Source organism: Symphalangus syndactylus, chromosome 8 (genome assembly GCF_028878055.3).
Source record: "Symphalangus syndactylus isolate Jambi chromosome 8, NHGRI_mSymSyn1-v2.1_pri, whole genome shotgun sequence".
NCBI classification, from domain to species: Eukaryota; Metazoa; Chordata; class Mammalia; order Primates; family Hylobatidae; genus Symphalangus; species Symphalangus syndactylus.
In genome coordinates this window covers 83305054-83332653 of record NC_072430.2, presented here as the reverse complement: position 1 = coordinate 83332653, position 27600 = coordinate 83305054, and the positions used below count along the sequence as shown (strand labels likewise).

The 27600-nt window shown below is 37.5% G+C and overlaps 1 protein-coding gene across 4 annotated transcripts in view; it reads left to right on the top strand.

Annotated features, from left to right (window-relative positions):
* The window catches only part of SESTD1 (SEC14 and spectrin domain containing 1), a 157740-nt gene that overhangs the window by 28527 nt on the left and 101613 nt on the right, over positions 1 to 27600 (top strand). The window contains exon 2 of one of the 4 annotated variants that reach the window (XM_055289883.2): positions 6937 to 7077. The exons of the other annotated variants lie outside the window; for them this stretch is intronic. Coding sequence (XP_055145858.1) covers positions 7073 to 7077 — 5 coding nt within the window. The 5' untranslated portion in view covers positions 6937 to 7072. The remainder of the gene's footprint in view (positions 1 to 6936; positions 7078 to 27600) is intronic. 4 annotated transcript variants of the gene reach the window in all.

Below are 27600 nucleotides of genomic sequence, written 5' to 3'. Positions count from 1 at the left end.
TTTAAAAATTACTTTTTAGAGACAGGATCTCTCTGTGTTGCCCGGGTTAGAGTGCAGTGGCACGATTGTAGCTCATTGTAACCTCAAACTCCTGGGCTCAAGTGGTCCTCCCACCTCAGCCTACCAAGTAACTAGGGCTGTAGACATGTGCTACGATGCCCAGCTTTTTTTTTTTTTTTTTTTTTTAAAGAGATGAGGTCTCACTATGTTGCCCAGGCTGGTCTTGAACTCCTGGGGTCAAGCAGTCCCCCTGCCTCAGCTTCCCAAAGTGCTGGGATTACAGGTGTGAGCCACCACACCTGGCTACATATAATTACTCATTGTAATAAACGCTATTTGAGTTCATATTATATCTTAAGTAATTCAACAAGTAAAAATGACATGGTTCCTTCTGTCAGTGAGCTCTTGTTAGAAGGGGAGATGGATAATGATGAATGATAATCATAATAGAGTGGAAGGTAAATGGTAGCACTGAGGAGGGAGAGAATGGGTACTCATCCTCACCTTGAGTGTTATGTCAGGGAAGGTTTCACAGAGAAGGTGAATCTAAGATAGGGTTAAAGCATGAGTAGGAATTTCCTGGACAAAGGATTGTAGTAATGATATTTCAGTGAAGATGACATCATAGGCCAGGTCTCAAACCATGAAACAGTATTGCAAGTTCAGAGAGTTGCACTTGGTTTCTTGCTAATGAGAAAACCATGAAGTGGAGAGAGAGGCAGGAGGATGATCTGGAAAAGACTTAAGTCTTGTAAAAGAATTGGCTGTGGAGGACCATTCAGGATTTTCAAATGGAGTGAAATAATTAATTTTGCAAGTGGGTAAAGACGGGTGAGTCTGGAGTCAGGAAATGTTTCTGAGGTAATACGGTAATTGAGGCAATAGTGCTGTTGAGAAGAGGGTAGAATCAGCAGGCTACGTGCCATTGTATGTAGAGGGTTTGGGAAAAGAATAACTTGAGGGTTTTCTTAGTTGTTCGCCTTTGGTTTTTACAATACGTGTGTGGGTTTGGACAAAGGTTAAGAAATAACGTAGAAAAGCTTGTCACGTATGACTGTAGTTTTACCTAAATTTATTTTATTTTGAAATAATTTCAGACTTATAGAAAAATTGCAAAGATAATTCAAAGAATTACTGTATAGATTTCACTCCGCATTCTCCTAATATTAACTTTTTACCATATTTGGTTTCATATTTTCATGAGACAGTATTTGTTTCTGAACCATTTCGGAGTAATTTGTAGACATTATGCCCCTTAGCCCCTAAATACTTGTGTCCCTTTATTCCTAAGTATGTCTCCCTAAATAAGGATTTTTTAAAAATATATGACCACAATATAGTCATAATATCAGGAAGTTAACATTGATGCAGTACTCTATAGACTTTATTTAAATGTTGCAGTATTTCCTAATTTCCTTTTAAGTAAAAGAGAAACTGTTTCCCCTGGTATAGGTTCCAGTTCAGGATTATATGTGTTACTTTTGGTTTTCATGTCTCTTTAGATTCTTTAATACAGAACAGTTCCTCAGTCTTCCTTTGTGTTTCATAATATGACTTTTTTTTTTTTTTTTAAGAGATGAGATCTCACTATGTTGCCCAGGCTGGCCTTGAACTCCTGGCCTCAAGCAATCCTCCCACCTCAACCTTCCAAAGTGCTGGGATTACAGACAGAAGCCACTGTGCCCAGCTGATAAATGACATTTTTAAAGAATTGCAGTCAGTTATTTTTTAGAAATATTTTTGCCGTTTGAGTTTGTCTGCTATTTCCTCATGATTAGATTCAGGTTATGCATTTCTGGCTGGAATACTACAGAAGTGATGTGTCTTCAGAATCTCTTATCAGGACACCCATACTATTGTTTTGTTCCTCTACTGGTGATGTATACTTGTACTATTTTTAGTAGAGACGGGGTTTCACCATGTTGGCCAGGCTGGTCTCAAACTCCTGACCCCAAGTGATCTATCCGCCTCAGCCCCACAAAGTGCTGGGATTGCAGGTATGAGCCAGTGTGTCCGGCCTGAGCCTTTCCTTATATTCTGGCAACAAGCATTTCAGAGTCATCTTGTACTTACCTTATCCAGCCTTGAAATCTGTCATATTTTCAAGCAGCCCTAATTCTTTTTAGTGTGAATGTTATTTAGAAATCAAGATCTGGGCACTCATGTTACTGAGAGATGTCTATTTATTTATTTATTTAAAGGGATTTGCTTACATAATCATGGAGGCTGGTAAGTCTAATCTGCAGAATCAGCAAGCAGGCTGGAGACCCAGAGAGAGCCGATGTTCTAGTTTGAAGGCCATCAGGCCTGATGTTGTAAATGAAGTCTGAAGGCAGTCCTGCTGGAGGAATGCCTCTTACTGAGAGTCAGTCTTTTTGTTCTACTCATGCTTTCAACTGATTTGATGAGGCCCACCTACATTACGGAGGGCAAACTGATTTACTCTACCAGTTAAAATGTAAATCTTATCCAGAACACCCTTACAGAAAACAAGAAAATGTTTAACCAAATATCTGGACACACTGTGGCCCAGTCAAGTCACCACCTGAAATTACTGAAATTAACCGTCAGAGCCCTCCAAGTGGACAGAGCCAGGGGATGCATCCACACATGCACACATACCAGGGCATGCATACACATACACACATGCACACACGCCAGGCCATGTGCACACACATGCACACATGCATGTATCCCTGTATCTATCTCTGTATAAAAACTGTGAATACGTTGGATGTGGTGGCTCATGCCTGTAATCCCAGCACTTTCAGATGCTGAGGCAGGTGGATTAGTTGAGGTCAAGGGTTTGAGACCAGCCTGGCCAACATGGTGAAACCCTGTCTCTACTAAAAATAACAAAAATTAGCCGGGCACTGTGGTCTGTGCGCCTCTAACCCCAGCTACTTGGGAGGCAGAGGCAGGAGAATTGCTTGAACCCAGGAGGCAGAGGTTGCCATGAGCTGAGATCGTGCCACTGCACTCCAGCCTGGGTGACAGAGCGAGACTCCATCTTAAAAAACAAAAAAGCAAAAAAAAAAACTATGAAGACATATTCCTGTGCCAGCCATCATTACCGGTTTCATTCTTGCCTCCTTCTGCACTTTCCATATTTGTAACTGCCTTTAACAATAGGAAGTCTGGTTTCTGTTGTTCACAGTATACTTACTTATTTGCTCAATCTTAGAATATACAAAAAATAATTTAGAATTGCTAATCCTTAACACTATAAAAAGCAAACCCACTTATTGGAATTCAGTGTTTACTTACAGTTCTCTTTTGTTTACGTCCTGAGAATATGTAGTAAAAATACTGTGTTCAAAAGTTACTTTGGTGGTTAGGTCTTCCTTTCTTCCTAAATTTTCCCTGAGTCATTTGAAATACCATTAGAAACATTTGTTTTGTTTGATTTCCATCTTAGAATTTTTTTCCTTTCTCATCTTTTTGGATCTCCATATTTCTTTGAGTATATTAAGCATTAACATGGTTCCAAAAGTCAGAACCATACAGAAAGCTATACACGGAAAAGTGTTGATCACACCTCCCATCTTTTCTACCACTTCACTCATCTTCTCCATCCCTTGTCCTGTGCTCCCTAGGCGATTACCCTGATTAGTTTCTCATGTATATAGTTCTTTTGGTTCTCTGTACACAAAATGGACAGATAAATGTATATCTTCTTTCCTATACAAAAAGTAGAACACTGCATATATTCTTTTGTATTTTGTTTTTCCCACTTAATAGTATATACTGGATATCTATATTTTATAATGATATAGAGATCTCTTTATTAATTTTTATTGCTGCATAGTATTCCATTGTGTGGATCTACAGCTTGTTTATTCAATCACTTTCCCATTTGTGGGCATTCAGGTTATTTCTGATTGTATTTTCCAATTATAAATAACACTGCAATAAATAATCTTTGTAATATGTGTTTTTATATTGTTGAAATGTATCATCTCCCTTGTTGCTTCTTATTTTGAATTTGTACTTTCTCCTTTTTTTTTTTTTTCTGGATTAACCTTGTTCATTTACTTAAAAAAATTCCAGGATTTTGATTTATGATATGATTTTTAAAATTCTCCACCCAGCTGATTTATTTTGTCTTTATTATTTCTAGTCTCTGTTTTCTCTTGGTTTAGTTTGTTCTTTTTGAATTATGAATTTACTATTGATATAAATGTTCAAGGCTACAGACTTTGTTCAGGGTATTAAATGTGTAATTTTGTACCTTTTTTTGGAAGATGTATAATTTTGAGGTAGAATGCCGTTTTTGTTTTTGATTTTGTTAATATCTAGTTTTGTTAGAATTATGATCAGAGTGTTTGCATTATTACTACTTCATAAAATATACTGTTGCTTTTTAAATTACCTAATATGTGTGCACTTTTTTTGGTCATTATTTATGTCCATTTGAGAAGGAGGTACAGTTTTTATTATCAGGGTATGTAGTTTTCAGTTAAGTTTATAAGTGTTTTCAGTCTTTCGTATTATTAAAGTTATGTTCCTAGGTCTGTACATCCCTGTAGTTTCTGCTTTTTAAAAGTAGTTGCTATGTGATGATAGGTATACACAATGGTTATATCTTCATTGTGAATTGCAGCTTCTAACATTAAACAGTGTTTCTCTGTGTCATATTTAAGGCTTTTTGACTTGAGTCTTCTTTAGTATCAAGATCATTACTCTTGCTTCCTTACTGTTTCTATTTGCTTTGTATGCCTTTGCTTATCCCTTTTTTTAAAATTAAAAAAAAAATTTTTTTTTTAGCTTTTTGGTCTATACTGTTTTAGGTTATCTCTTGAATAAGCATTTATTAGGTATTTTTTTAATAGCCAAATGAAAAAATTTTTAGTGACTTATGTTTGATTTCAACTCTTATGTTATAAATACTATGTACGTTGTTCTATTTTTCTTGATTTCTCTGTGATGTGCTTTTTTTGCCTTTTCATCTTTAATTTTTTTTTTGTATATTTAGGCTTTGCTGTTTGTTGTTGTAGCAGCTACTTGTGTGTTTATGCCTTTTTAAAATGTCCTCATTTCTTTGTTTTCTTATTTAAGTTTATACTATCTATTATGTTAGTTTTTAATGGTGTCCTATAATTCTTATCGCTATTTCAACAAAAGTTTATTTTACATTTTTCTTTTTCTCTTTTTCCATTTTTTTCAGTTGTATTATGTCTGTTTCATCCTCAATCCTTAATTGCAACTTCGTTTTGCTCTTAGATCTACAATTAAATATATTAAAATTTCACCACCAGTTCTTTTGCTGAAGTTTACCTGTTGGTTAGATATAGCTCAGCTTTTAGTGGATTTTTTAAGAAGAACTCATGGTGACCACAATTTTCCCTGAGTTCCTGCATATTAAAAATTGTTCTCCTGTTGCCTTAATAGTGGTAGTACATGTTGGGTGGAAGTAAGTCCTTGGTTCAGACTTTCCCTTTTTATAATGTGGCCTTGCTTTCTATATGTTTTGTTGTTTTGAGAAGTCTGATGCCAGTCTTAATTTTTTCTTGCCCCTGTGAGTTGCTTGAATCTTTTGTTTGGAATTCTTGGATCTTTTCCTTCTCATATTTTTAAAGTCTAATAGTTTTACTATAATATATCTTAGAATTGATTTTAACAGGTCAGTTTTCCTTGCTACATTAGTGGGTTCTCTTAATATGTAGAATCAGATTTTTTTTTGTTTCTGCAAATTTTTTTTTTTTGGATTATAGTTTTAAATATTAATTCTGTTCTAATATTTTCTTTTTCTTCTGCAGGGACTTCAGTTACTCATATAATTATACCTTCTTTGTTTAGCTTCCATTTTACCAACTGTTCCTGTGATTTATTTTTTTTTTTTACCTCATTATCTCATTTTCATTCTCTTGGTTCTTTTCCTGTTTTCCTCAGTGCCTTTTATTAAGGTTTTAGTTTACTCTATTTTTGAGCAGGAATTTAGTCCTCACCTTTTCTCTTATTTATTTGTTTTGTCCATTCTATTTTTAGGTTTACATTTCTGATTTATGATGGTTTTCATACTCCTAAATGCTTGTTTAAAGAGATACAGTTCAGGCCGGGCACAGTGGCTCATGTCTGTAGTGCCAGAACTTTGGGAGGCTGAGGTGGGCAGATGGCTTGAGCCCAGGGGTTTGAGACCAGCCTGGGCAACATGACAAAACTCATTCTCTAGAAAAAATACAAAAATTAGCCGGATATGGTGGTGTGTGCCTGTAGCCCCAGCTACTGGGGAGGGTGAGGTCAGAGGTTCACTTGAGCCCAGGAGGTGGAAGTTGGGGTGAGCTGAGATCGCGCCACTGCACTCCACCCTGGGTGACAGAGTGAGACCCTGTCTCAAAATAAATAAATAAATAAATAAATAAAAATAAAAAAGAGAGATACAATTCAGTTTGGAATATTTATTAAAATCTTCTACTTTGTTGTTGGTTTTTTGGGGGGTGCTATTCATTAGCTTAATTGTCCTAACATTATTTTTTATTTTAGAAATTTTATATAGATGAAGATTGCAACAACTCTGTGTGACTATGAGCAGGGCTGTTGTTTTAGGGGGTTTTATGAAATTACTAATTCAAGAATGTCCTCCTCTGTCAGTGTAGCACAGTATGGTTTGTTTGTTGGATGGCTTTTTTTCATCTTTTGAGGGAGAGGATTTTGTGTTTCTCAAGTAGGGTTGTGTGTGTGTGTGTGTGTTTGAGTATATATGTATATGTAAGTTCTTACAAAATCTTAAATTTCTTTACGTATTTATGAACGTTACAGAACCTGAAATTTTCTTTTTAGTTTCTTTTTTCATCATCTAATTTCCAAAAACACACATTCTTTTCTTTTTACCACCATCCTTGTTTGTATTAGTCAGGGCTCTCCAGAGAAATAGAAACAAGAGGATGGAGAGTTACATAGATATATATCTAAATACATATGTATATCTATATCTAGAACGAGATTTTTTTGTAAGAAACTGGCTCATGTAATCACGGAGGCTGAGAAGTCCCACCATCTGCAAACTGGAGACCTGGGAAGAGCTGTGGTGTAAATTCCAGTCAGTCTGAAGGCCTGAGGACTAGGAGCAGCAATGGTGTAAGTTCCAGCCCAAGGATAGGAGAAAACTAATGTATCAAGCTGTAAGGCAGATAGAGAGAATTCAGCCTTTCTCCCTCCTTTTGTTCTGTTTGGGCTCTTAACAAGTTGAATGATGCTCACTTACATTGGGGAAAGTAATTGCCTTACCTATTCCACAAATTCAAATGCTCGTTTTTTCCATAAACAATGTGATAGACATAACCAGACATAATGTTTAACCAGATATTTGGGCATTTCATGGCCCAGTCAAGTTAACAAGTGAAATTTACTATCACACCTTTGATGCATTGCCTTATCAAGATTACCTTCTTGAATCCTCCCTGCACTTTTAAATCCCTTCCCTATAATTTTCTCTCATCTATGAGTGGTCTTCTTGAGGATTTTTTCACTTAGGCTGGGTTTTCTTTTTCTGTGGATGATTTTAGTTTAATTTTAGGCTTTCTCCTGGCCTCCAGCCCCCTTTTTCTTTTTGCAAAATTTTTCTTCCCCTAGATCTATCTGTCCTCTCTGTAATGGGTTAGGGGAAGAGCTTGAGTAACATCTCCACTAGAATGGAGTTTATGTTTTCTCCTTTACATAATTTGAAGTTAGTTTGTCTTGTATTAAAAGTGTGAAATTTGTATGGTTTTATTTGTTCTTCTTGTTAGTCTTTTTAGCTTTTGAAGGTTATATTGGAGGATTTGGATTTACATGGCCACTGATACCTTGATTAATGAGTTATGAAGCTTCATTTCAGTTGATAGTTTTTTCCCTACTGAAACCAGAGTAGGTTACTTAGTGTGTCCATATAATGCCAATGGCCTGGGTTAGCATTCAAGATGAAGCCTGTGTGCTTTCCTGATGTAGGATGAGTCCCTGGTTCTACAGTATTTTCCTTCATTAAAGACAGACCCCATTCCCACCACAGGCTTGTATCTTAAGGTAAAGTCATTGCAACATCTTTTCTTCCACTGTATTTGCAAACCCTAAGATGGAACTCCTTTCACCTTCCATTACACACATGAACATATTTGTTAAAAAGGAGATATATAACTCCCCAAAATGTAAAATGTGTAATCGAGGTAAGAGGTATAATATTCAGGCCAGGAGTAGTGTTGAGGAACTTCCTCATCTACAACACACATGCATGCACAAACACAGACACATACACCCGTGACATATTTGATGTCTGTCATGTTATAGAGGCCGCCTGGTAACACACTAAATGACACTATGCTTACACAGTGTGAGGGTCTGGGGACCACATGTAGATTATTGTCTCGGTGATTGATAGATGGTAGATTCCTACGAGGGGAGGGATCATAAGGAGGCTGTTCAGGAAGGATGATTGTCTCACTTCTAGTTCTTTAAGCAGTGAGACCATTGTAAGTGGGCTTAAGCTAAAAGGGGGATTTAATGGAATAATTTTGGCATATCACCCCACACCAAATGGCAGCTAGGTCCTCTTAAGGTACTGAAGCCAGGGTGAGTGGTAAAGTAACTTGCTTAAGGTCACACACCTAATAAGCGGCAGAGTTCAGATTTGATCCCAGTTCAGCCTGGTGCTAGCCTTAATCGTGACACCCTGCTGCCTCTGCTCATTTTCCCCCCAAAATTTCTAGTAATGTCAAGAGCTCCACAGGCAGTGCAGAAGTCATTGAAAACCAGGAAGCGCTACTTCGGTGCCTCCTACCTAAGCTTTGTACTGAAAGCAGTGTAAATGATTTTTTGTAAAGGAAACAATTATCATAGTTCCTTATTTTTAAATATTAGATTTTGTGTTGTGCTTTTTCTTTCAAAAAATACTATTTGTTCAAATAGCTGTTTTAGAGTATAATGATAGTGGATGGCAAAAATTTTGTTACCTCAATTCTTAGAAATACTTGCTAGCAAAAACTCTTATTTTTGACTGTCCAGAGGAATCCCAAAATTTTCTCTGTGCTTCTTTTGTGGATGGTATCAGATAATCTGGCAAGTGAGAGGTTAGTGGCAGTCAGGAGCCATCTAAATATTTTGAGAATGTACTAGGAACTGAAAAGGTTTCATAGATACTAAAGTGAGAAAGTGAGGTGGGGGTAATAGTGAATATTGTAATAAAAGTTAAGATGTAATTTTATAAAATGGAAACATCTGCATGTTAAATAGTGACTTTTTCCAAGTTTTGAAATATAAATAATGAAAACTCACTTAGGCTGTAAAAAGTAGTAAAGTCAAGTAAGCCATTTCTGAAGCCAGAAGTTGGAGCTGACTCAGCATAAAGAAGGCTTTATAAAGTGCCCCTCTTCATTCATGATCCTAATGGGCCAGGTCTCAAAATATTTCAGTAAGTGTCCCTGAACTATGTAATTTAATATTCTGCTCAAAGTAAATAATGCTCTATTCATAGTTCTTTGGCAAGTTTAAAATTATCTAAGCTTGTTTTTTCCTTCCTTTTTCTCCTGCTTCCTCTGTATTCTGCTAAGTGGCACCTAACTGAGAAAGCTGGCAGGATCATTATTCAACAAATATTTATTGCACATTGGCCATCTGCCAGGTGTTGTCCTAGGCAAACAAATAGACACATTCAAATGACATAGCCAACATCTATTTTAGATTTCAGAAATAACTATTTTGGTTTTATTGACAATATATGTAAAATAGATTGTTAATTAAATTTGGGTATGCTCTTTAGTGTTAATATGCATCATGCTCAAAATCTTTGGAATCTGTTTCTTTTCTGAGTCAAACAATATGACATTTATTGATTATTAACCTGGAGATCTGCCTGGTCTTCTGACCAACCACTTCTATGCACATATCAGCATGAGTGGATATTGTGGACATAAATTGTTGTTTTTCATAGTAATTTAATCACTTAACAAAAAGTATAATAATGGTGATAGTGATAGTGAGAAGGAGACTGCTGGGAAAATGACTGCGGTCACAAAAGTGAGAAAGGCCTAACAAGACAAGGAATAAATGTCTCCATTGCCAACAGAGTGGCAGAAGTTGGAGTTCTGCCGGCATGCCTGCCTCCCTGTTTCTATCTTACGGCTGTTGCAGTGATCAGAATTGGTCTCCTGTCTTCTCAGCAGTCTTAAATGGGGTCCAGATACTCAGATTTTTCCCCACACTGGGCTTTAGAATATGTTGGTGAATATGAGAATATTTTAAGAGTATGTGTAGCCTATTTTCTGCCTTCCCTTGAGATTTTGAAATAAAAATATTGCTAAAATGAAAAATTGTTTTAAGAATTATAGCTCCCTCTTATACATTTTTGATACGTTTAAGGATTTAGTTTTCCAAAATTTTTATGGACCTTTTCAAACAAAGGGAATAATAAAAGGTACCACTGTTTACCCATCATCCATTTTTAGCAATTATCAATAAGTGGCCAATCCTGTTTTATGCATATTCTTCCTTCTCCATTATTGAAGCAAATCTTAATGGTATGGTCTGAATGTCACCCAAAATTCATGTGTTGAAACTTAGTTCCAACTGTGGTTGCATTAAGAGGTATATAGCCTTTGGGAGATGATTAAGTCAGAAGGGCTATGCTCTCATGAATGGGACTAGCACCCTTATAAAAGGATTCGAGATTGAAGGGAATGCTCTCTTGCTCTCCCACTTTTCTGTCACATGAAGACATAGCATTTGTACCCTTTTTGCCCTCCCATCTTTCTGCCATGTGAGGACACCTAGACGATACCATTTATGAGGAACAGGGCTTCACCAGGCACTGAACCTGGTGGTGCCTTGATCATGGACTTCTTAACTTCCAGAATTGTGAGAAGTAAATTTCTATTATTTATAAATTACCCAGTCTCAGGTTTTTTTGTTACAGTAGCATGAACAGATTAAAATACCCAGACATATTTCATTAAAGTGTATGTCATTTAAAATATAAAGATCTCTTTTTAAAAAATATAACCTTAATGTCATATCTTTAAAAAAATGAATAATTTTATTTGAGGGATGTCAAAGACTTTTATTATTTATATTATAGTAAAGTTTACTACATTAATTACCACAAGCATGAGAATTAATATAACTTAGAGCTTAAGAGTAGGGCTTCTGTAGGAGATACAGAAAAAAACCCTAAGTTGTTTTTTTCATCTCTGACACAGTCAACATAGAACGCTTCACTTCTGGTCACCAAAATGTGTGGAAATTTTCCCCCACTAGCAACCTATCAATTTGCCAGCTGACACCAACTGGGTATCCTGTAATTTAACTCAATTCTAGCACTGCCTACCTGGAGACAGCATCAGATCCCTCAGGTTGAGGGTGAGTCCCACAAGACTACCCCCCTGCTTCAGATACTGATTGCAAGCCCCAGGTTGTGACCTGTGTTACTGACTAACTGGCTATAAATTGGGGTTCCCATGACCCCCTCCTCAGTTTTGATTTGCTAGGATGGCTTACAGAACTCAGGGAAACATGTACATTTACCCATTTATTACAGAGGATATTACACAGCATACAGATGAACAGCCACATGGAAGAGATACACAGGGCAAGGTGTATGGGAAGGGGCATAGAGCTTCTATGACCTCTGGTCGACATTCCACCCTCCAGAAACCTCCATGTGTTCAACAATATGGAAGATCCCTGAATCCAGTCCTTTAGGGTTTTTGTGGAGGTTCCATTATATAAGCATGATTGATTACATCATTGGCCATTGGTGAACACAACCTTCAGCTCCTCTTCCCTTCTCTGAGTTAGTGGGGGTAGGGGGAGGTTGGACTGAAAGTTCCAACTCTATTCACAGGGTTGATTTCCCTGGCAACCAGCCCCCATCCTTCAAAAGAGCCTTCAGCAATCAGTCATTTCATTAGCATACAAAAGACACTTAGCACTTTAGAGATTCCAAGAGTTGTATGAGCTTTGTGCCAAGAATCGGGAGCAGATACAAAATATAGAGTATATTTCTTATGTCACAATATTGTATCCTTGGACTTAGCCTTAGGTTTAAATGCCAGTTTTGCTGCATAATGTTGGGCAGGTTAACCTCTCTCCATCTCACTAGGCCGCTGTTTCCTCTGCTGTTAAATGGTGACGGTAATAGTTTTAACTAAGTAGGATAGTTGTGAGTTATAAATGAAACAATGCACAGAAAGCGATTAGGATCGTGTTTATATGTAAAACGTGCTCAGTAATGTTAGCATTATTGTTATTTTTATTTGGAGGTGTGAGGAAATACACATAATTAATTTGAGATCCCATTTTTTAGATTAGGCCATGTTTCAAAGTGATTTGTGTTTAATCATGCTCTTCAGAGTTTATTTTTAGGGAATACAAAATAGTATTGTTTTAATCCATAGGCACATTTATCCTTTTCTCAAAAGCAAATTTGATTTGTTTTAAAACATGTAATAGCATTGAAAGGAATAAATTTAACCTTTACTCAAATCTTGGATGTCTTTATGTGTGTTGATGTGAAAACTTTGAGATACCCTAAGATATAAGACCTTTATAATTTTCCCTTGAGATTAAAAATAAAATGCAAATCTAAGTTCCTTTTGTAGTTCCAATATAGAGTAATAGAGAGTTTGGACAATCTTATGAACATAAATGTTATCAACAATACTGCTTATACTCTCCTTTCTTCCCTTCGTTTAATCCATTTAGTCTTTTATTGTCATTGTTTTATACCATCCAGAATGTACAATGTTGGAAGAAATTTGTCTTTGCAAAACTGAAGTTTCTCATAGCAATATGTTCTGATTATAGTACCACTTGGGGATAAATTGCTTACCATATGCAGTTCATTTTACAGACTTTCTAGAGAATATTGCTTACTTTTTTTTTTTAGTTTTTATATCTTAATAAAGTGTACATCATTTTCATCCAGATTGTCCTGATTTACAAAATGACCAATTCAGTTGTTTATTTTTTAAATTAGTTTTGATGGCTTTACTAAGGTAAAATTTATGTATCATGAATTTCACCCATTTTAATTATACAGATTGATTTTTAGTAGATTTCAGAGCTGTGCAGCCATTACCACAATTTAATTTTACAGTATTTCCATCACCCCAAAAAGAAACTTAGTGTCTATTACCAGTCACTCTCCACACCCACCCCAGCCCTAGGCAACCACTGGCCTACTACTTTCTTTCGTTTTGGATTTGCCTATTCTGAATATTTTTTATACAAAAGGAATCATACAATATATGTTTGTGTCTGGCGTTTTTCACTTAGTATGTTTTCTAAGTTTATCCTCGTTATATCGTATATCAGCGTTTTCATTCATTTGTATTGCCCGTTGGTATCCTATTATATGGATGTGTCATGTTTTGTTTATCCATATAGAATTGATGGACATTTGGGTTGCTTTCATGTCTTGGCTGTTATATGAACAGTGCTGCTGTGAACATTCGTGTACAAATCTTTGTGTGGATATATTTTTTATTTAAAAAAATTAATAGAATAATAGTTATCTGCTATTTATGTGTTTTTAATTTTGATTTTATTATCTGACTATGTAATATAGTGGAGAGAAGCACTGGACAGAGTTGCAGGAGCCTAGGTTTCACAGGCTACTTTGTTTTGTGGCCTTAGGATGGCAAGTCTGTGTCTCCAGATTTTAGTTTCCTTATCTACAACATGGAAAGGTTAGACTAAATGATCTCACGATTTATAAATCTGTTAATTTCTATATTATTTTGAGCATATTACTTCTCTGTGCCTCAGCTTTTTCATCTGAAAACATTGGGTTATTAATAGAATCATATATAAAAATATGAGGATGAAAGAATATTCTTGGAATATAAAAAAGTATCAGGATAAGGCTGGGACTGTTATTTTTCTGGATCAAGAATGCCTTCGTGGGAATGCTTTCACTGTGGCCTCAGTGGAGTTACTGGTAGTAAACTGGTAAACCAGTAATTAGTGGAGGAAGGAAGATTTAGCTGCTAGTAATAAATGCCATTTATTGGGTGCTTATCATCCTGAGTATACTAAACTATATATAGAAATTTGTTCACTTAAGTCCCAGTCCTATGAGTTAGGTTCAGTGATTTGCTCATAAAAGAAATTAAAGGAATTGCCAAAACCACATAGCTAGTAAGTGGCTGGCTGGGAGTCACACCCTGGCTCCAAGGCCCTGTTTTTTGCCACTGCACTAAACTTTATTTCAGGGAGAACAACTCTTTGGAACAGAATCCCGTAGTAGAGAGATCTTTGGTGAGGGAAGTCTTTTTTTGGGAAAGATAGCTAATATCGCTTACAGTCCTTACGAGAGAGAAAAGAGTTGGTCACTCTATAAATACTTGGTTTTCCATGTGTCCTATGTTTGTTCCAAAATGACATTTTAATAATTGAACAAGTTTAATAGTTGACCAGATTGAAAATTTGCAGAATGTTCTATTGTTTCAGTAGTTTTACTACAAAAAATACAATATATGTTGTTTTTTGTTTTTTAATTTTTGTTTTGAGACAGGGTCTAACTCTGTCACCCAGGCTGGAGTGCAGTAGCACAATCATGGCTCACTGCAGCCTTGACCTCCTGGGCTCAAGGGATCCTCTCACCTCAGCCTCCTGAGTAGCTGGGACCACACAGGTGCACAACACCATGCCTGGCTAATTTTTTTTTTGTGGAGATGGGGTCACACTGTGTTGCCCAGGCTGGTCTCCAACTCCTGGGCTCATACAGTCCTCTCACCTTGGTCTTCCAAAGTGTTGAAATTACAGGCATGAGCCACCATGCCTGGGGCATTTTTTTTTTTTTTTTCCGAAACAGTCTCGCTCTGTCACCAAGACTGGAGTGCAGTGGCGCAGTCTTGGCTCATTGCAACCTCTGCCTCTACCTCCCGGGTTCAAGCGATTCTCCTGCCTCAGCCTCTCGAGTAGCTGGGGTTACAGGCATGCACCTCCACGCCTGGCTAATTTTTGTATTTTTAGTAGGGATGGGGTTTCACCATGTTGGCCAGGCTGGTCTTGAACGCCTGACCTCAGGTGATCTACCTGCCTTGGCCTCCCAAAGTGCTAGGATTACAGGTGTGAGCCACCCCGCCCGGCCCCATTTTTTTTTTTTAAATGAGACTTTCACTCTGATGAAAGCAACTCATACATCTCACTGGCTTTTTTCTGCCTTGGTAACACTATTATAATTTCCATTTTAAAGCAATGTTCCATTTTTTAAGTTAACTTAAAACTTTTTTAACCTTTTTTAAAAACTATTTTTACATTTCCTCCCCTCCCCAATGTAGTGTTCAGCACATACCAAATATTTACATTATGCAAACAAAAAAATTTAGTGCCAAAATCTCAATTCATGATACAGGTATATTATTTCATTTGAACAAAAGTATTATTTTATGTATTTGTGGTATTGAACATATAGACATTTGGGCACTAAAAATTAATTTGTTATGCCAATTATGTGGAATTAGGGGCCCTGTAATACATCTGAACCTCTGTTCCAAATGCATTTAAATCTTATATATCTGGAATATTACATTTAGTCTTAACTTAATGGAAGGCATGTGTGTTTTTAACCAAGGAGAGAGGAAGAACACCTCTTTCTAGGAGGAAGATTGGGAGAGAATGAGGTTTGGTAATGACCCAGAGAAATTCTGAGTTGAAGAAGACGAGAGGAAACACCTACAGTAGGTGAAGAGGGGTTGGAATCTGGATATTAGTTGCTGGAATTTGTGAAGTTATTGTGGCTGTATCCACTTCCTCCTCTGGTGATGGAAGGAGACCTCACCCAGCTAGGTGAATTTAGTGGACACATGCATGCCTTGGAAAAGGAAAAGGAAATGGTTCAGGTTTCTAGAGCTCAACACAAGGCTTAGATGCAGAAAATGTACAGGCAGAGAGCTCATCTAAGGGAACTGTGGCAGTAGATAATGAGGTCCTAGCCATAGGGGATACTCTAAAGCTGGGGGTTCCAGGAATATCTTGACCCTCCTGGAATTCCACAAGTGTGATTTGCTTCTCTAGTGCAATGTTCCTTTTTCCTTTTGCTGCTCCTATTTTGGTGAAGAAGCAGTCAAACTAAGGATTTATCTGTAAATTAAGAAGAACCAAAGATTTAAAAAATTTTTCATATATTAATATGAAAGTTAAGGAACTTTAAATCTGGACCTTCAGAAATGGAGGTTTGCAGTTGATAAGGGTTTGGTAGAATGGCTAGAGGGGTGGAGAAGGGACAGAGTGAGGAGGATGGTCTAGGGTTAGTGGCTTATATAGTTTTTGAAAAGGGTTTTTAAGTGGTGGGCTGTCATTACCATTTTCAGTAGACTTTTGAATTTTAAATATAGTATAGGACTTTTAATGTTCCACTAGACTTCTTAATGTAGATTTTTTTGTCTCTTAAGGTGGATTAGCAGTAGTTTTATAGAAAACTTGAAATCTCAGAGGGCTTTCTTTTCCTTCTTTTCTCCATTTCTTACTGAATAAACTAGTTCTTGATTCATACGGTAAAAATGATATTCGGTGATACTTTAACTTTCAAATTAATTTAGAGGAGTTACGCTTTTGGATAAATCTGTATTTTGGTGAAACCCCTTTTAAAAAATAACTTTCATTTTAGGTCTACTCAAAGGATTGTTGTTCTTTCCTCTACAACTGTCAGTATTGTTGCAAAACCAGATTAGTAATCATGCTCTGGCACCTGCAATAACACAAAAATTACATAAAATTTCCATTGTTGATTTGCTTCACCAATTTATTATCCTAAAGTTGAATAATGTTTATTTCTGTATAATTTTATATATGGATATGTGGAGTGTTAGAGCACTGAGTACCTGTATGTTTTAATTTCTAAAATTGCTCTTACTTTGTAACAACAGTTGAAAATATTTCTAATCTCAATTTACAGATAGTTATAACTATAGTATTTCTTCTGGAAATACAAGGCCAAAGAGCCTGCATTCTAATTTTGTTCATTGCCATTTTGTGTCTACGTGATGTAGACTTATTAGAGATGATTTAGTTACCCCTAGGCTATCCTAATGTGTTTTCACTGGTTGTTAAGAAATGCTCCGGCCGGGCGCGGTGGCTCACGCTTGTAATCCCAGCACTTTGGGAGGCCGAGGCGGGCGGATCACGAGGTCAGGAGATCGAGACCACGGTGAAACTCCATCTCTACTAAAAACACAAAAAATTAGCTGGGCGTGGTGGCGGGCGCCTGTAGTCCCAGCTACTCGGAGAGGCTGAGGCAGGAGAATGGCGTGAACCCGGGAGGCGGAGCTTGCAGTGAGCCGAGATTGTGCCACTGCACTCCAGCCTGGGCGACAGAGCGAGACTCCGTCTCAAAAAAAAAAAAAAGAAATGCTCCTTGAAGAATTTAACTGAATTTTCCAAATAAACTGGTTGATTTATATTTATTGAGAGAGGAGTTCTAGTGTACCCACTCACATCATCAAATACAGTCTCTCATAAAGGCCTGCAATTCTATTTTCTGCTGCTGAATACATCCTCTGCCGCCCTCTAATGGCAGCCCATTGATGGCACCCACTGATGTCCATCTTAACCACCAAGAACTTGCTGTTCTTGGCATCCAGCAACTTATGTAGCTGCGGGATCTTGGGTGGCTCTCCAAGTAGATAGACAGCTGGTGGGAGCTCCTTTGAAGGAAAAGCATGCACATGTGAATCCTGTGATTTCCCCTCAAGGTGTTGGCATTCAGGTAGTTGTGACAATGTTAGGATTCTTAGAGTAAGTGTTTTGCTTTACCATTTGTTCATTTTATTGTTCATTTATCCATTAATTCATGAAATGTTTGGGAATGCCAGAAATGTCCACCATCTGGACTTCTATCAGTCTGTTAGGTTCTAAGTATAGATTTATATATTTATACAAATAAATATTATGTATTTATTTGAGTGAGCAAATAAATACAAAAATAAATGACGTGGTCTCTGCCCTTGGGGAGACAAAATACAAACTTAAATACGCCTTGGTTGCCTTTATTTTCCTCTTGAAATCTCCACAATATTGGGAAAGATAGTTAAACTAGGAAATGGATACAAATATACATGGAAACCTAGTCTCCCTGTATTTCTAGTTCTCAGAATTCATTGTCCCTAACTGTAGAAGGGCTTTGTTCTAAGGAGTACTTATTTTGCACCTAGAAATGATATTAGTTTTTTTGGTGCTTCTTGCTTTTGGTTGAAGTTAACACAAAATCATGGTTGCATTTTCCTTTATATTTACCAATCTCTAAGGCACTTAATTTGTCATAAACTCTGGCTTTCTGCCTCTTTTATATTTAATGAACTATGACTTAAAATAGGTGTGCTTTAAATGACCATATAAATAGGATAAGTGCAGTGCTGTGTATTTTTTTTTGTTACGAATGTTGTGAATTCCTTCTTTCATTTCTTAGCCTGCTTTACAAGACAAGTTTTTTTTTTTTTTTAAGGTATTTTCCTTTCTACTCTTCATTATTTCATGTTAGGTAAATGTCTGTTACTGGCTTCGTTCCTTGTTTGAGAGTATAATCCACTCAGATATATTTAGGTCAGATATCCCATTGTAGAAGAATGTGGATTAGTATATTTATGTTATTTTTTAAATTTATTTTTAAATTATACTTCAAGTTCTAGGGTACATGTGCAAAATGTGCAGGTTTGTTACATAGGTGTACATGTGCCATATTGGTTTGCTGCACCCATCAACTCGTCATTTACATTAGGTATTTCTCCTAATGCTATCCCTCCCTCAGCCCCCCAACCCCCAACAGGCCTCAGTATGTGATGTTCCCTGCCTTGTGTCCAAGTGTTCTCATTGTTCATTTCCCACCTATGAGTGAGAACATGTGGTGTTTGGTTTTCTGTCCTTGTGATAGTTTGCTGAGAATTATGGTTTCCAGCTTCATCCATGTCCCTGCAAAGGACATGAACTCATCCTTTTTTATGGCTGCATAGTATTCCATGGTATATATGTGCCACATTTTCTTAATCCAGTCTATCATTGATGGACATTTGGGTTGGTTCCAAGTCTTTGCTATTGTGAATAGTGCCCCAGTAAACATACGTGTGCATGTGTCTTTATAGTAGCATGATTTATAATCCTTTGGGTGTATAACCAGGATGTAATAGGATCACTGGGTCAAATGGTATTTCTAGTTCTAGATCTTTGAGGAATCACCACACTGTCTTCCACAATGGTTAAACTAATTTACACTCCCACCAACAGCGTAAAACCGTTCTTATTTCTCCACATCCTCTCCAGCATCTGTTGTTTCCTAATTTTTAATAATTGCCATTCTAACTGGCGTGGGATGGTTTTGATTTGCATTTCTCTGATGGCCAGTGATGATGAGCATTTTTTCATGTGTCTGTTGGCTGCGTAAATGTCATCTTTTGAAAAGTGCCTGTTTATATCCTTTGACCACTTTTTGATGGGTTTTTTTTTTCTTGTAAATTTGTTTAAGTTTTTTGTAGCTTCTGGATATTAGCCCTTTGTCAGATGGGTAGATTGCAGAAATTTTCTCCCATTCTGTAGGTTGCTGTTCACTCTGATGTTAGTTTCTTTTGCCATGCAGAAGCTCTTTAGTTTAATTAGATCCCATTTGTCAATTTTGGCTTTTGTTGCCATTGCTTTTGGTGTTTTAGTCATGAAGCCCTTGCCCATGCCTATGTCCTGAATGGTACTGCCTGGGTTTTCTTCTAGGGTTTTTATGGTTTTAGATCTAACATTTAAGTCTTTAATCCATCTTGAATTAATTTTTATATAAGGTTTAAGGAAGGGATCCAGTTTCAGCTTTCTACATGTGGCTGGCCAGTTTTCCCAGCACCATTTATTAAATAGAGAATCCTTTCCCCATTTCTTGTTTTTGTCAGGTTTGTCAAAGATCAAATGGTTGTAGATGTCTGGTGTTATTTCTGAGGGCTCTGTTCTGTTCCATTGATCTGTATGTCTGTTTTGGTACCAGTACCATGCTGTTTTGGTTACTGTAGCCTTGTAGTATAGTTTGAAGTCTGGTAACATGATGCCTACATCCTTCCTTGTTCTTTTTACGTACGATTGTCTTGGCAATGTGGGCTCTTTTTTGGTTCCATATGAACTTTAATGTAGTTTTTTCCAATTCTGTGAAGAAAGTCTTTGGTAGCTTGATGGGGATGGCATTGAATCTATAAATTACCTTGGGCAGTATGGCCATTTTCACGATATTGATTCTTCCTATCCCTGAGCATGGAATGTTCTTCCATTTGTTTGTGTCCTCTTTTATTTCATTGAGCAGTGGTTTGTAGTTCTCCTTGAAGAGGTCCTTCCCATCCCTTGTAAGTTGGATTCCTAGGTATTTTATTCCTTGAAGCAATTGTGAATGGGAGTTCACTAATGATTTGGCTCTTTGTTATTGGTGTATAGAAATGCTTGTGGTTTGCACATTGATTTTGTATCCTGAGACTTTGCAGAAGTTGCTTATCAGCTTAAGGAGATTTTGGGCTGAGATGATGGAGTTTTCTAAATATACAATCATGTCATCTGCAAACAGGGACAATTGACTTCCTCTTTTCCTAATTGAATACCCTTTATTTCTTTCTCCTGCCTGATTGCCCTGGCCAGGACTTCCAACACTGTGTTGAATAGGAATGGTGAGAGAGGGCATCCTTGTCTTGTGCCGGTTTTCAAAGGGGATGCTTCCAGTTTTTGCCCATTCAGTATGATATTGGCTGTGCATTTGTCATATATAGCTCTTACTATTTTGAGTTATGTTTCATCAATACCTAGTTTATTAAGAGTTTTTAGCATAAAGCACTGTTGAATTTTATCGAAGGCCTTTTCTGCATCTGTTGATATAATCATGTGGTTTTTGTTGTTGGTACTGTTTATGTGATGGATTACGTTTATTGATTTGCATATGATGAACCAGCCTTGCATCCCAGGGATGAAGCTGACTTGATAGTGGTGGATTACCTTTTGATGTGCTGCTGGATTTGGTTTGCCAGTGTTTTATTGAGGATTTTCACATCAGTGTTCATCAGGGATATTGGTCTAAAATTCTCTTTTTTTGTTGTGTCTCTGCTAGGCTTTGGTATCAGGATGATGCTGGCCTCATAAAATGAGTTAGGGAGGATTCCCTCTTTTTCTATTGATTGGACTGGTTTGAGAAGGAATGGTATCAGCTCCTCTTTGTATCTCTGCTAGAATTCGGCTGTGAATCGTCTGGTCCTGGACTTTTTTTGGTTGGTAGGGTATTAATTATTGCCTCAATTTCAGAGCCAGTTATTGGTCTCTTCAGAGATTCACCTTCTTCCTGGTTTAATCTTGGGAGGGTGTATGTGTCCCGGAATTTATCCATTTCTTCTAGACTTTCTAGTTTATTTGCATAGAGGTGTTTATAGTATTCTCTGATGGTGGTTTGTATTTCTGTGAGATCAGTGGTGATATCCCCTTTATCATTTTTTATTGCATCTATTTGATTCTTCTCTCTTTTCTTCTTTATTAGTCTGCTAGTGGCCTATCAATTTTGTTGATCTTTTCAAAAAGCCAGCTCCTGGATTCATTGATTTTTTTGAAGGTTTTTTTGTGTCTCTGTCTCCTTCAGTTCTGCTCTGATCTTAGTTATTTCTTGCCTTCTGTTTGCTCTTGCATCTCTAGTTCTTTTAATTGTGATGTTAGGGTGTCGATTTTAGATCTTTCCTGCTTTCTCTTGTGGGCATTTAGTGCTATAAATTTCCCTCTACACACTGCTTTAAATGTGTCTCAGAGATTCTGGTACATTGTGTCTTTGTTCTCATTGGTTTCAAAGAACATCTTTATTTCTGCCTTCATTTTGTTATGTACCCAGTAGTCATTCAGGAGCAGGTTGTTCAGTTTCCATGTAGTTGAGTGGTTTTGAGTGAGTTTCTTAATCCTGAATTCTAATTTGTTTGCACTGTGGTCTGAGAGACAGTTTGTTGTGATTTCTGTTCTTTTACATTTGCTCAGAAGTGCTTTACTTCCAATTATGTGGTCAATTTTAGAATAAATGTGATGTGGTGCTGAGAAGAATGTATGTTCTGTTGATTTGAGGTGGAGAGTTCTGTAGATGTCTATTAGGCCTGCTTGGTTCAGAGCTGAGTTCAAGTCCTGGATATCCTTGTTAACTTTCTGTCTCGTTGATCTGTCCAATGTTGACAGTGGGGTGTTAAATTCTCCCATTATTGTGTGGGAGTCTAAGTCTGTTTGTAGGTCTCTAAGGATTTGCTTTATGAATCTGGGTGCTCCTGTATTGGGTGCATATATATTTAGGATAGTTAGCTCTTCTTGTTGAAGAAGAGCTTTACCATTCCTTTACCATTACGTAGTGGTCTTCTTTGTCTGTTTTGATCTTTGTTGGTTTAAAGTCTGTTTTATCAGAGACTAGGATTTCAACCCCTGCTTTTTTTTTTGCTTTCCATTTGCTTAGTAGATCTTCCTCCATCCTTTTATTTTGAGCCTATGTGTGCCTCTGCATGTGAGATGAGTCTCCTGAATACAGCACACTAATGGGTCTTGACTCTTTATCCAATTTTCCAGTCTGTGTCTTTTAATTGGAGCATTTAGCCCATTTACATTTAAGGTTAGTATTGTTATGTGTGAATTTGATCCTGTCATTATGATGTTAGCTGGTTATTTTGCCCATTAATTGATGCAGTTTCTTTGTAGCGTTGATGGTCTTTACACATTGGCATGTTTTTGCAGTGGCTGGTACCGGTTGTTTCTTTCCAAGTTTAGTGCTTCCTTCAGGAGCTCTTGTAAGGCAGGCCTGGTGGTGACAAAATCTCTCAGCATTTGCTTGTTTGTAAAGGATTTTATTTCTCCTTCACTTACGAAGCTTAGTTTGGCTGGATATGAAATTCTGGGTTGAAAATTCTTTTCTTTAGGAATGCTGAATATTGTCCCCCACTCTTTTCTGGCTTGTAGGTTTTCTGCCAAGAGATCCCACTCCTTGTGGGTAACCCAGCCTTTCTCTCTGGTTGCCTTTAACATTTTTTCCTTCATTTCAACCTTGGTGAATCTGACAGTTACGTGTCTTGGGGTTGCTCTTGTTGAGGAGTATCTTTGTGGCATTCTCTGTATTTCCTAAATTTGAATATTGGCCTCCTTGCTAGATTGGGGAAGTTCTTCTGGATAATATCCTGAAGAGTGTTTTCCAACTTGGTTCCATTCTCCTTGTCACTTTCAGGTACCCCAATCAAACGTAGATTTGGTCTTTTCACATAGTCCCATATTTCTTGGATGCTTTCTTCATTTCTTTTTACTCTTTTTTCTCTAAGCTTGTCTTTTCGCTTTATTTCATTAATTTGATCTTCAATCACTGATACCCTTTCTTCTACTTGATCGAATCGGCTATTGAAGCTTGTGCCTGCATCTGGAAGTTCTTGTGCCATGGTTTTCAGCTCCATCAGGTCACTTAAGGTCTTCTCTATACTGTTTATTCTAATTAGCCATTTGTCTAACATTTTTTCAAGAATTTTAGCTTCCTTGTGATGGGTTAGAACATGCCTCTTTAGCTTGGAGAAGTTTGTTATTACCGACCTTCTAAAAGCCTACTTCTGTCAACTCATTACAGTCATTCTCCATCCAGCTTTGTTCCGTTGCTGGCTAGGAGCTGCGATCCTTTGTAGGAGAAGAGGTGATCTGGTTTTTAGAATTTTCAGCTTTTCTGCTCTGGTTTCTCCCCATCTTTGTGGTTTTATCTACCTTTGGTCTTTGATGTTGGTGACCGACCTACAGATGGGGTTTTGGTGTAGATGCCCTTTTTGTTGATGTTGATGCTATTCCTTTCTGTTTGTTAGTTTTCCTTCTAACAGTCAGGTCCCTCAGCTGCAGGTCTGTTGGAGTTTGCTGGAGGTCCACTCCAGACCCTGTTTGCCTGGGTATCACCAGCGGAGGCTGCAGAACAGCAAATATTGCTGCCTGATCCTTCTTCTGGAAGCTTCGTCCCAGAGGAGCACCCACCTGTACAAGGTGCCTTTGGGCTCCTACTGGGAGGTGTCTCCCAGTTAGGTACATGGGGGTCAGGGCCCCACTTGAAGAGGCAATCTGTCCATTCGCAGAGCTCAAACACTGTGTTGGGAGAACCACTGTTCTCTTCAGAGCTGTCAGACGGGGACGTTCAGGTCTGCAAAAGTTGTCTGCTGCCTCTTGTTCAGCTTTGCCCTGCCCACAGAGGTGGAGTCTATAGAGGCAATAGGCCTTGTTGAGCTGTGGTGGGCTCTGCCCAGGTGGAGCTTTCAGCTGCTTTGTTTACCTACTTAAGCTTCAGCAATGGTGGACGCCCCTCCCCCAGCCAGGCTGCTGCCTCGCAGTTTGATCTCAGACTGCTGCACTAGTAGTGAGCAAGGCTCCGTGGGCATGGGACCTGCTGACCCAGGCATAGGAGAGAATTTCCTTGTCTGCCAGTTGCTAAGATCTTGGGAAAAGTGCAGTATTTGGGCGGGAGTGTCTTGTTTTTCCAGATACAGTCTGTCATGGCTTCCCTTGGCTAGGAAAGGGAAATCGCCTGGCCCGTTGCGCTTCCTAGGTGAAGCAACTCCCCGCCCTGCTTCGGCTTGCCCTCCATGTGCTGCACTGACTGTCCAGCCAGTCCCAATGAGATGAACCAGGTACCTCAGTTGGAAATGCAGAAATCACCTGTCTTCTGCATCAGTCACACTGGGGGCTGCAGACCGTAGCTGTTCCTATTCAGCCATCTTGGAATGGAAGATATTTTTTAATTATTTCAATAATTTTTGGGGATCAAGTGGTGTTTGGTTACATGAATACGTTCTTTAGTGGTGATTTCTGAGACTTTGGTACATCCATCACTTGATCAATGTGCACTCAACTCAGTGTGTAGTCTGTTATCTCTCACCCCCCTCCCACCCTTCCCCCTGAGTCCCCAGAGTCCATTATATCATTCTTATGCCTTCGTATCCTCATATCTTAGCTCCTACTTATAACTGAGAACATATGATGTTTGGTTTTCCATTCCTGAGTTACATCGCTTGGAATAACGGTGTCCATCTGCATCCAGGTTGCTGTAAATGCCATTATTTCATTCCTTTTTATGGCTGAAGAGTAGTATTCCATGATGTGTTTGTGTATGTGTGTGACATTTCTTGCCAATTAGCCCAGCACCATTTGTTTAGTAGAGTAGTAAGAGTGTCCTTTCTCCATTTTATGTTTTTGTTTGCTTTGTCAAAGTTCAGTTGGCTGTATTTGCCATATTTCTGGGTTCTCTATTTTGTTCCACTGGTCTGTGTGCCAGTTTTTATACTAGTTCCCTGCTGTTTTGGTAACTATAGTCTTGTAGTATAGTTTGTAGTTGGGTAATGTGATGCCCCCAGATTTGTTCTTTTTCCTTAGTCTTACTTTGGCTAAGCAGGCTCTTTTTTTTGTTCCATATGAATTTTAGGATTTTTTTTTTCTAATACTGTGAAGAATGATGATGGTATTTTGATGGGAATTGCATTGAATTTATAGATTGTTTTTGGCAGTATGATCATTTTCACAATATTGATTCTATCCATCCATGAGCATGGGATGTGTTTCCATTTGTTTGTGTCTGTGATTTCTTTTAGCAGTGTTTTGTAGTTTTCCTTGTAGAGATCTTTCACTTCCTTGGTTAGGTATATTCCTTTTTTTTTTGGCAGCTGTTGTTAAAAGGGTCTGAGTTCTTGATTTGATTCTCAGCTTGGTCGCTGTTGGTGTATAGCAGTGCTACTGATTTTCCGCATTGATTTTGTATCCTGAAACTTTATTGAATTAATTGATCAGATCTGGGAGCTTTTGGAGGAGTCTTTAGTGTTTTATTGGTATACAATCATATCATCAACAAACAGTGACAGTTTGTCTTCTTTACCGATTTAGATGCCCTTTATTTCTTTCTCTTGTCTGATTGCTCTGGCTAGGACTTCCAGTATTATGTTGAATGGAAATGGTGAAACTGGGCATCCACATCTTGTTCCAGTTCTCAGGGGGAATGCTTTCAAGTTTTCCCCATTCAGTATAATGTTGGCTGTGGGTTTATCATAGAAGGCTTTTATTACCTTAAGATATGTCCGTTCTATGCTGATTTTGCTGAGGGTTTTAATCATAAAGTGATGCTGGATTTTGTCAAATGTTTTTTCAGCATCTATTGAGATGATTATATGATTTTTGTTTTTAATTGTTTTGTTTATGTGGTTATCACGTATATTGACTGGTGTATGTTAAACCAACCCTGCATCCCTGGTATGAAACCCACTTGGTCATGGTGTATTATCTTTTTGATATGCTATTGGGTTCAGTTAGTGTTTTGTTGAGGATTTTTGCATGTATGTTAATCAGGGATATTGGTCTGTAGTTTTCTTTTTTTGTTATGTCCTTTTTTGGTTTTGGTATTAGGGGAATATTGGCTTCACAGAATGATTTAGAGAGGATTCCCTGTTTATCTTGGAATACTTTCAGTAGTGTTGATAGCAGTTCATCTTTGAATGTGTGATAGAATTCAGTTGTGAATCCATCTAGTCCTGAACTTCTTTCATTGGAAATTTTTAAATTACTATTTGAATCTTACTACTTGTTATTGGTCTTTTTAGAGTTTTTCTTTCTTCCTGGTTTAATCTAGGAGGGTTGTATATTTCCAGGAATTTACCCATCTCCTCTGGGTTTTCTAGTTTGCGTACATAAAGGTGTTCATGGTAGCCTTGAATGATCTCGGTTATAATAGCTCCCATTTCATTTCTAATTGAGCTTATTTGGATCTTCTCTCTACTTTTCTTGGTTAATTTTATTAATGGTCTATTGATTTTTGTTTATCTCTTCAAAGAACCAGCTTTTTGTTTCATTTATCTTTTTTGTTGTTGTTTCAGTTTCATTTAGTTCTCCTCTGATCTTTATTTCTTTTCTTCTGCTGGGTTTGGGTTTCGTTTGTTCTTGTTTCTCTAGTTCTTTGAGGTGTGAATTTAGATTGTCAATTTGTGCACTTTCTGACTTTTTGATGTAATAGGCATTTAATGCTATGAACTTTCCTCTTAGCACCATTGTTGCTCTATCCCAGAGGTGTTGATAGGTTGTGTCGCTATTGTTCAGTTCAAAGAAATTTTTTCCATCTTGATTTTATTGTTGCCCAAAAGATCATTCAGGAGCAGATTGTTTTAATGTATTTGTATAGTTTTGAGTATTCCTTTTGGAATTAATTTCCAATTTTATTCTACTGTAGTATAAGAGAGAGTACTTGATATAATTTCAATTTGCTTAAATTTATTAGACTTGTTTTTTGGCTCATCGTATGATCTGTCTTGGAGAATGTTCCATATGCTCATGAAAAGAATGTATATTCTGCATTTGTTGGGTAGAATGTTCTGTAAATATCTGTTAAGTCCATTTGTTCTAGGGTGTAGTTTAAGTCCATTGTTTCTTTGTTGCCTTTTCATCTTGATGACCTGTCTGGTGCTGTCAGGAGAGTATTGTATTTCCCCAGCATTATTGTGTTGCCATCTGTCTCATTTCTTAGGTCTAGTAGTAATTGTTTTGTAAATTTGGGAGCACCACTGTTAGGTGCATATATATTTAGGACAGTGATATTTTCCTGTTGAACGAGCCCTTTATCACTATATAATGGCCCCTTTGTCTTTTTAAAGTGCTGATGCTTTAAAGTTTGTTTTGTCTGAA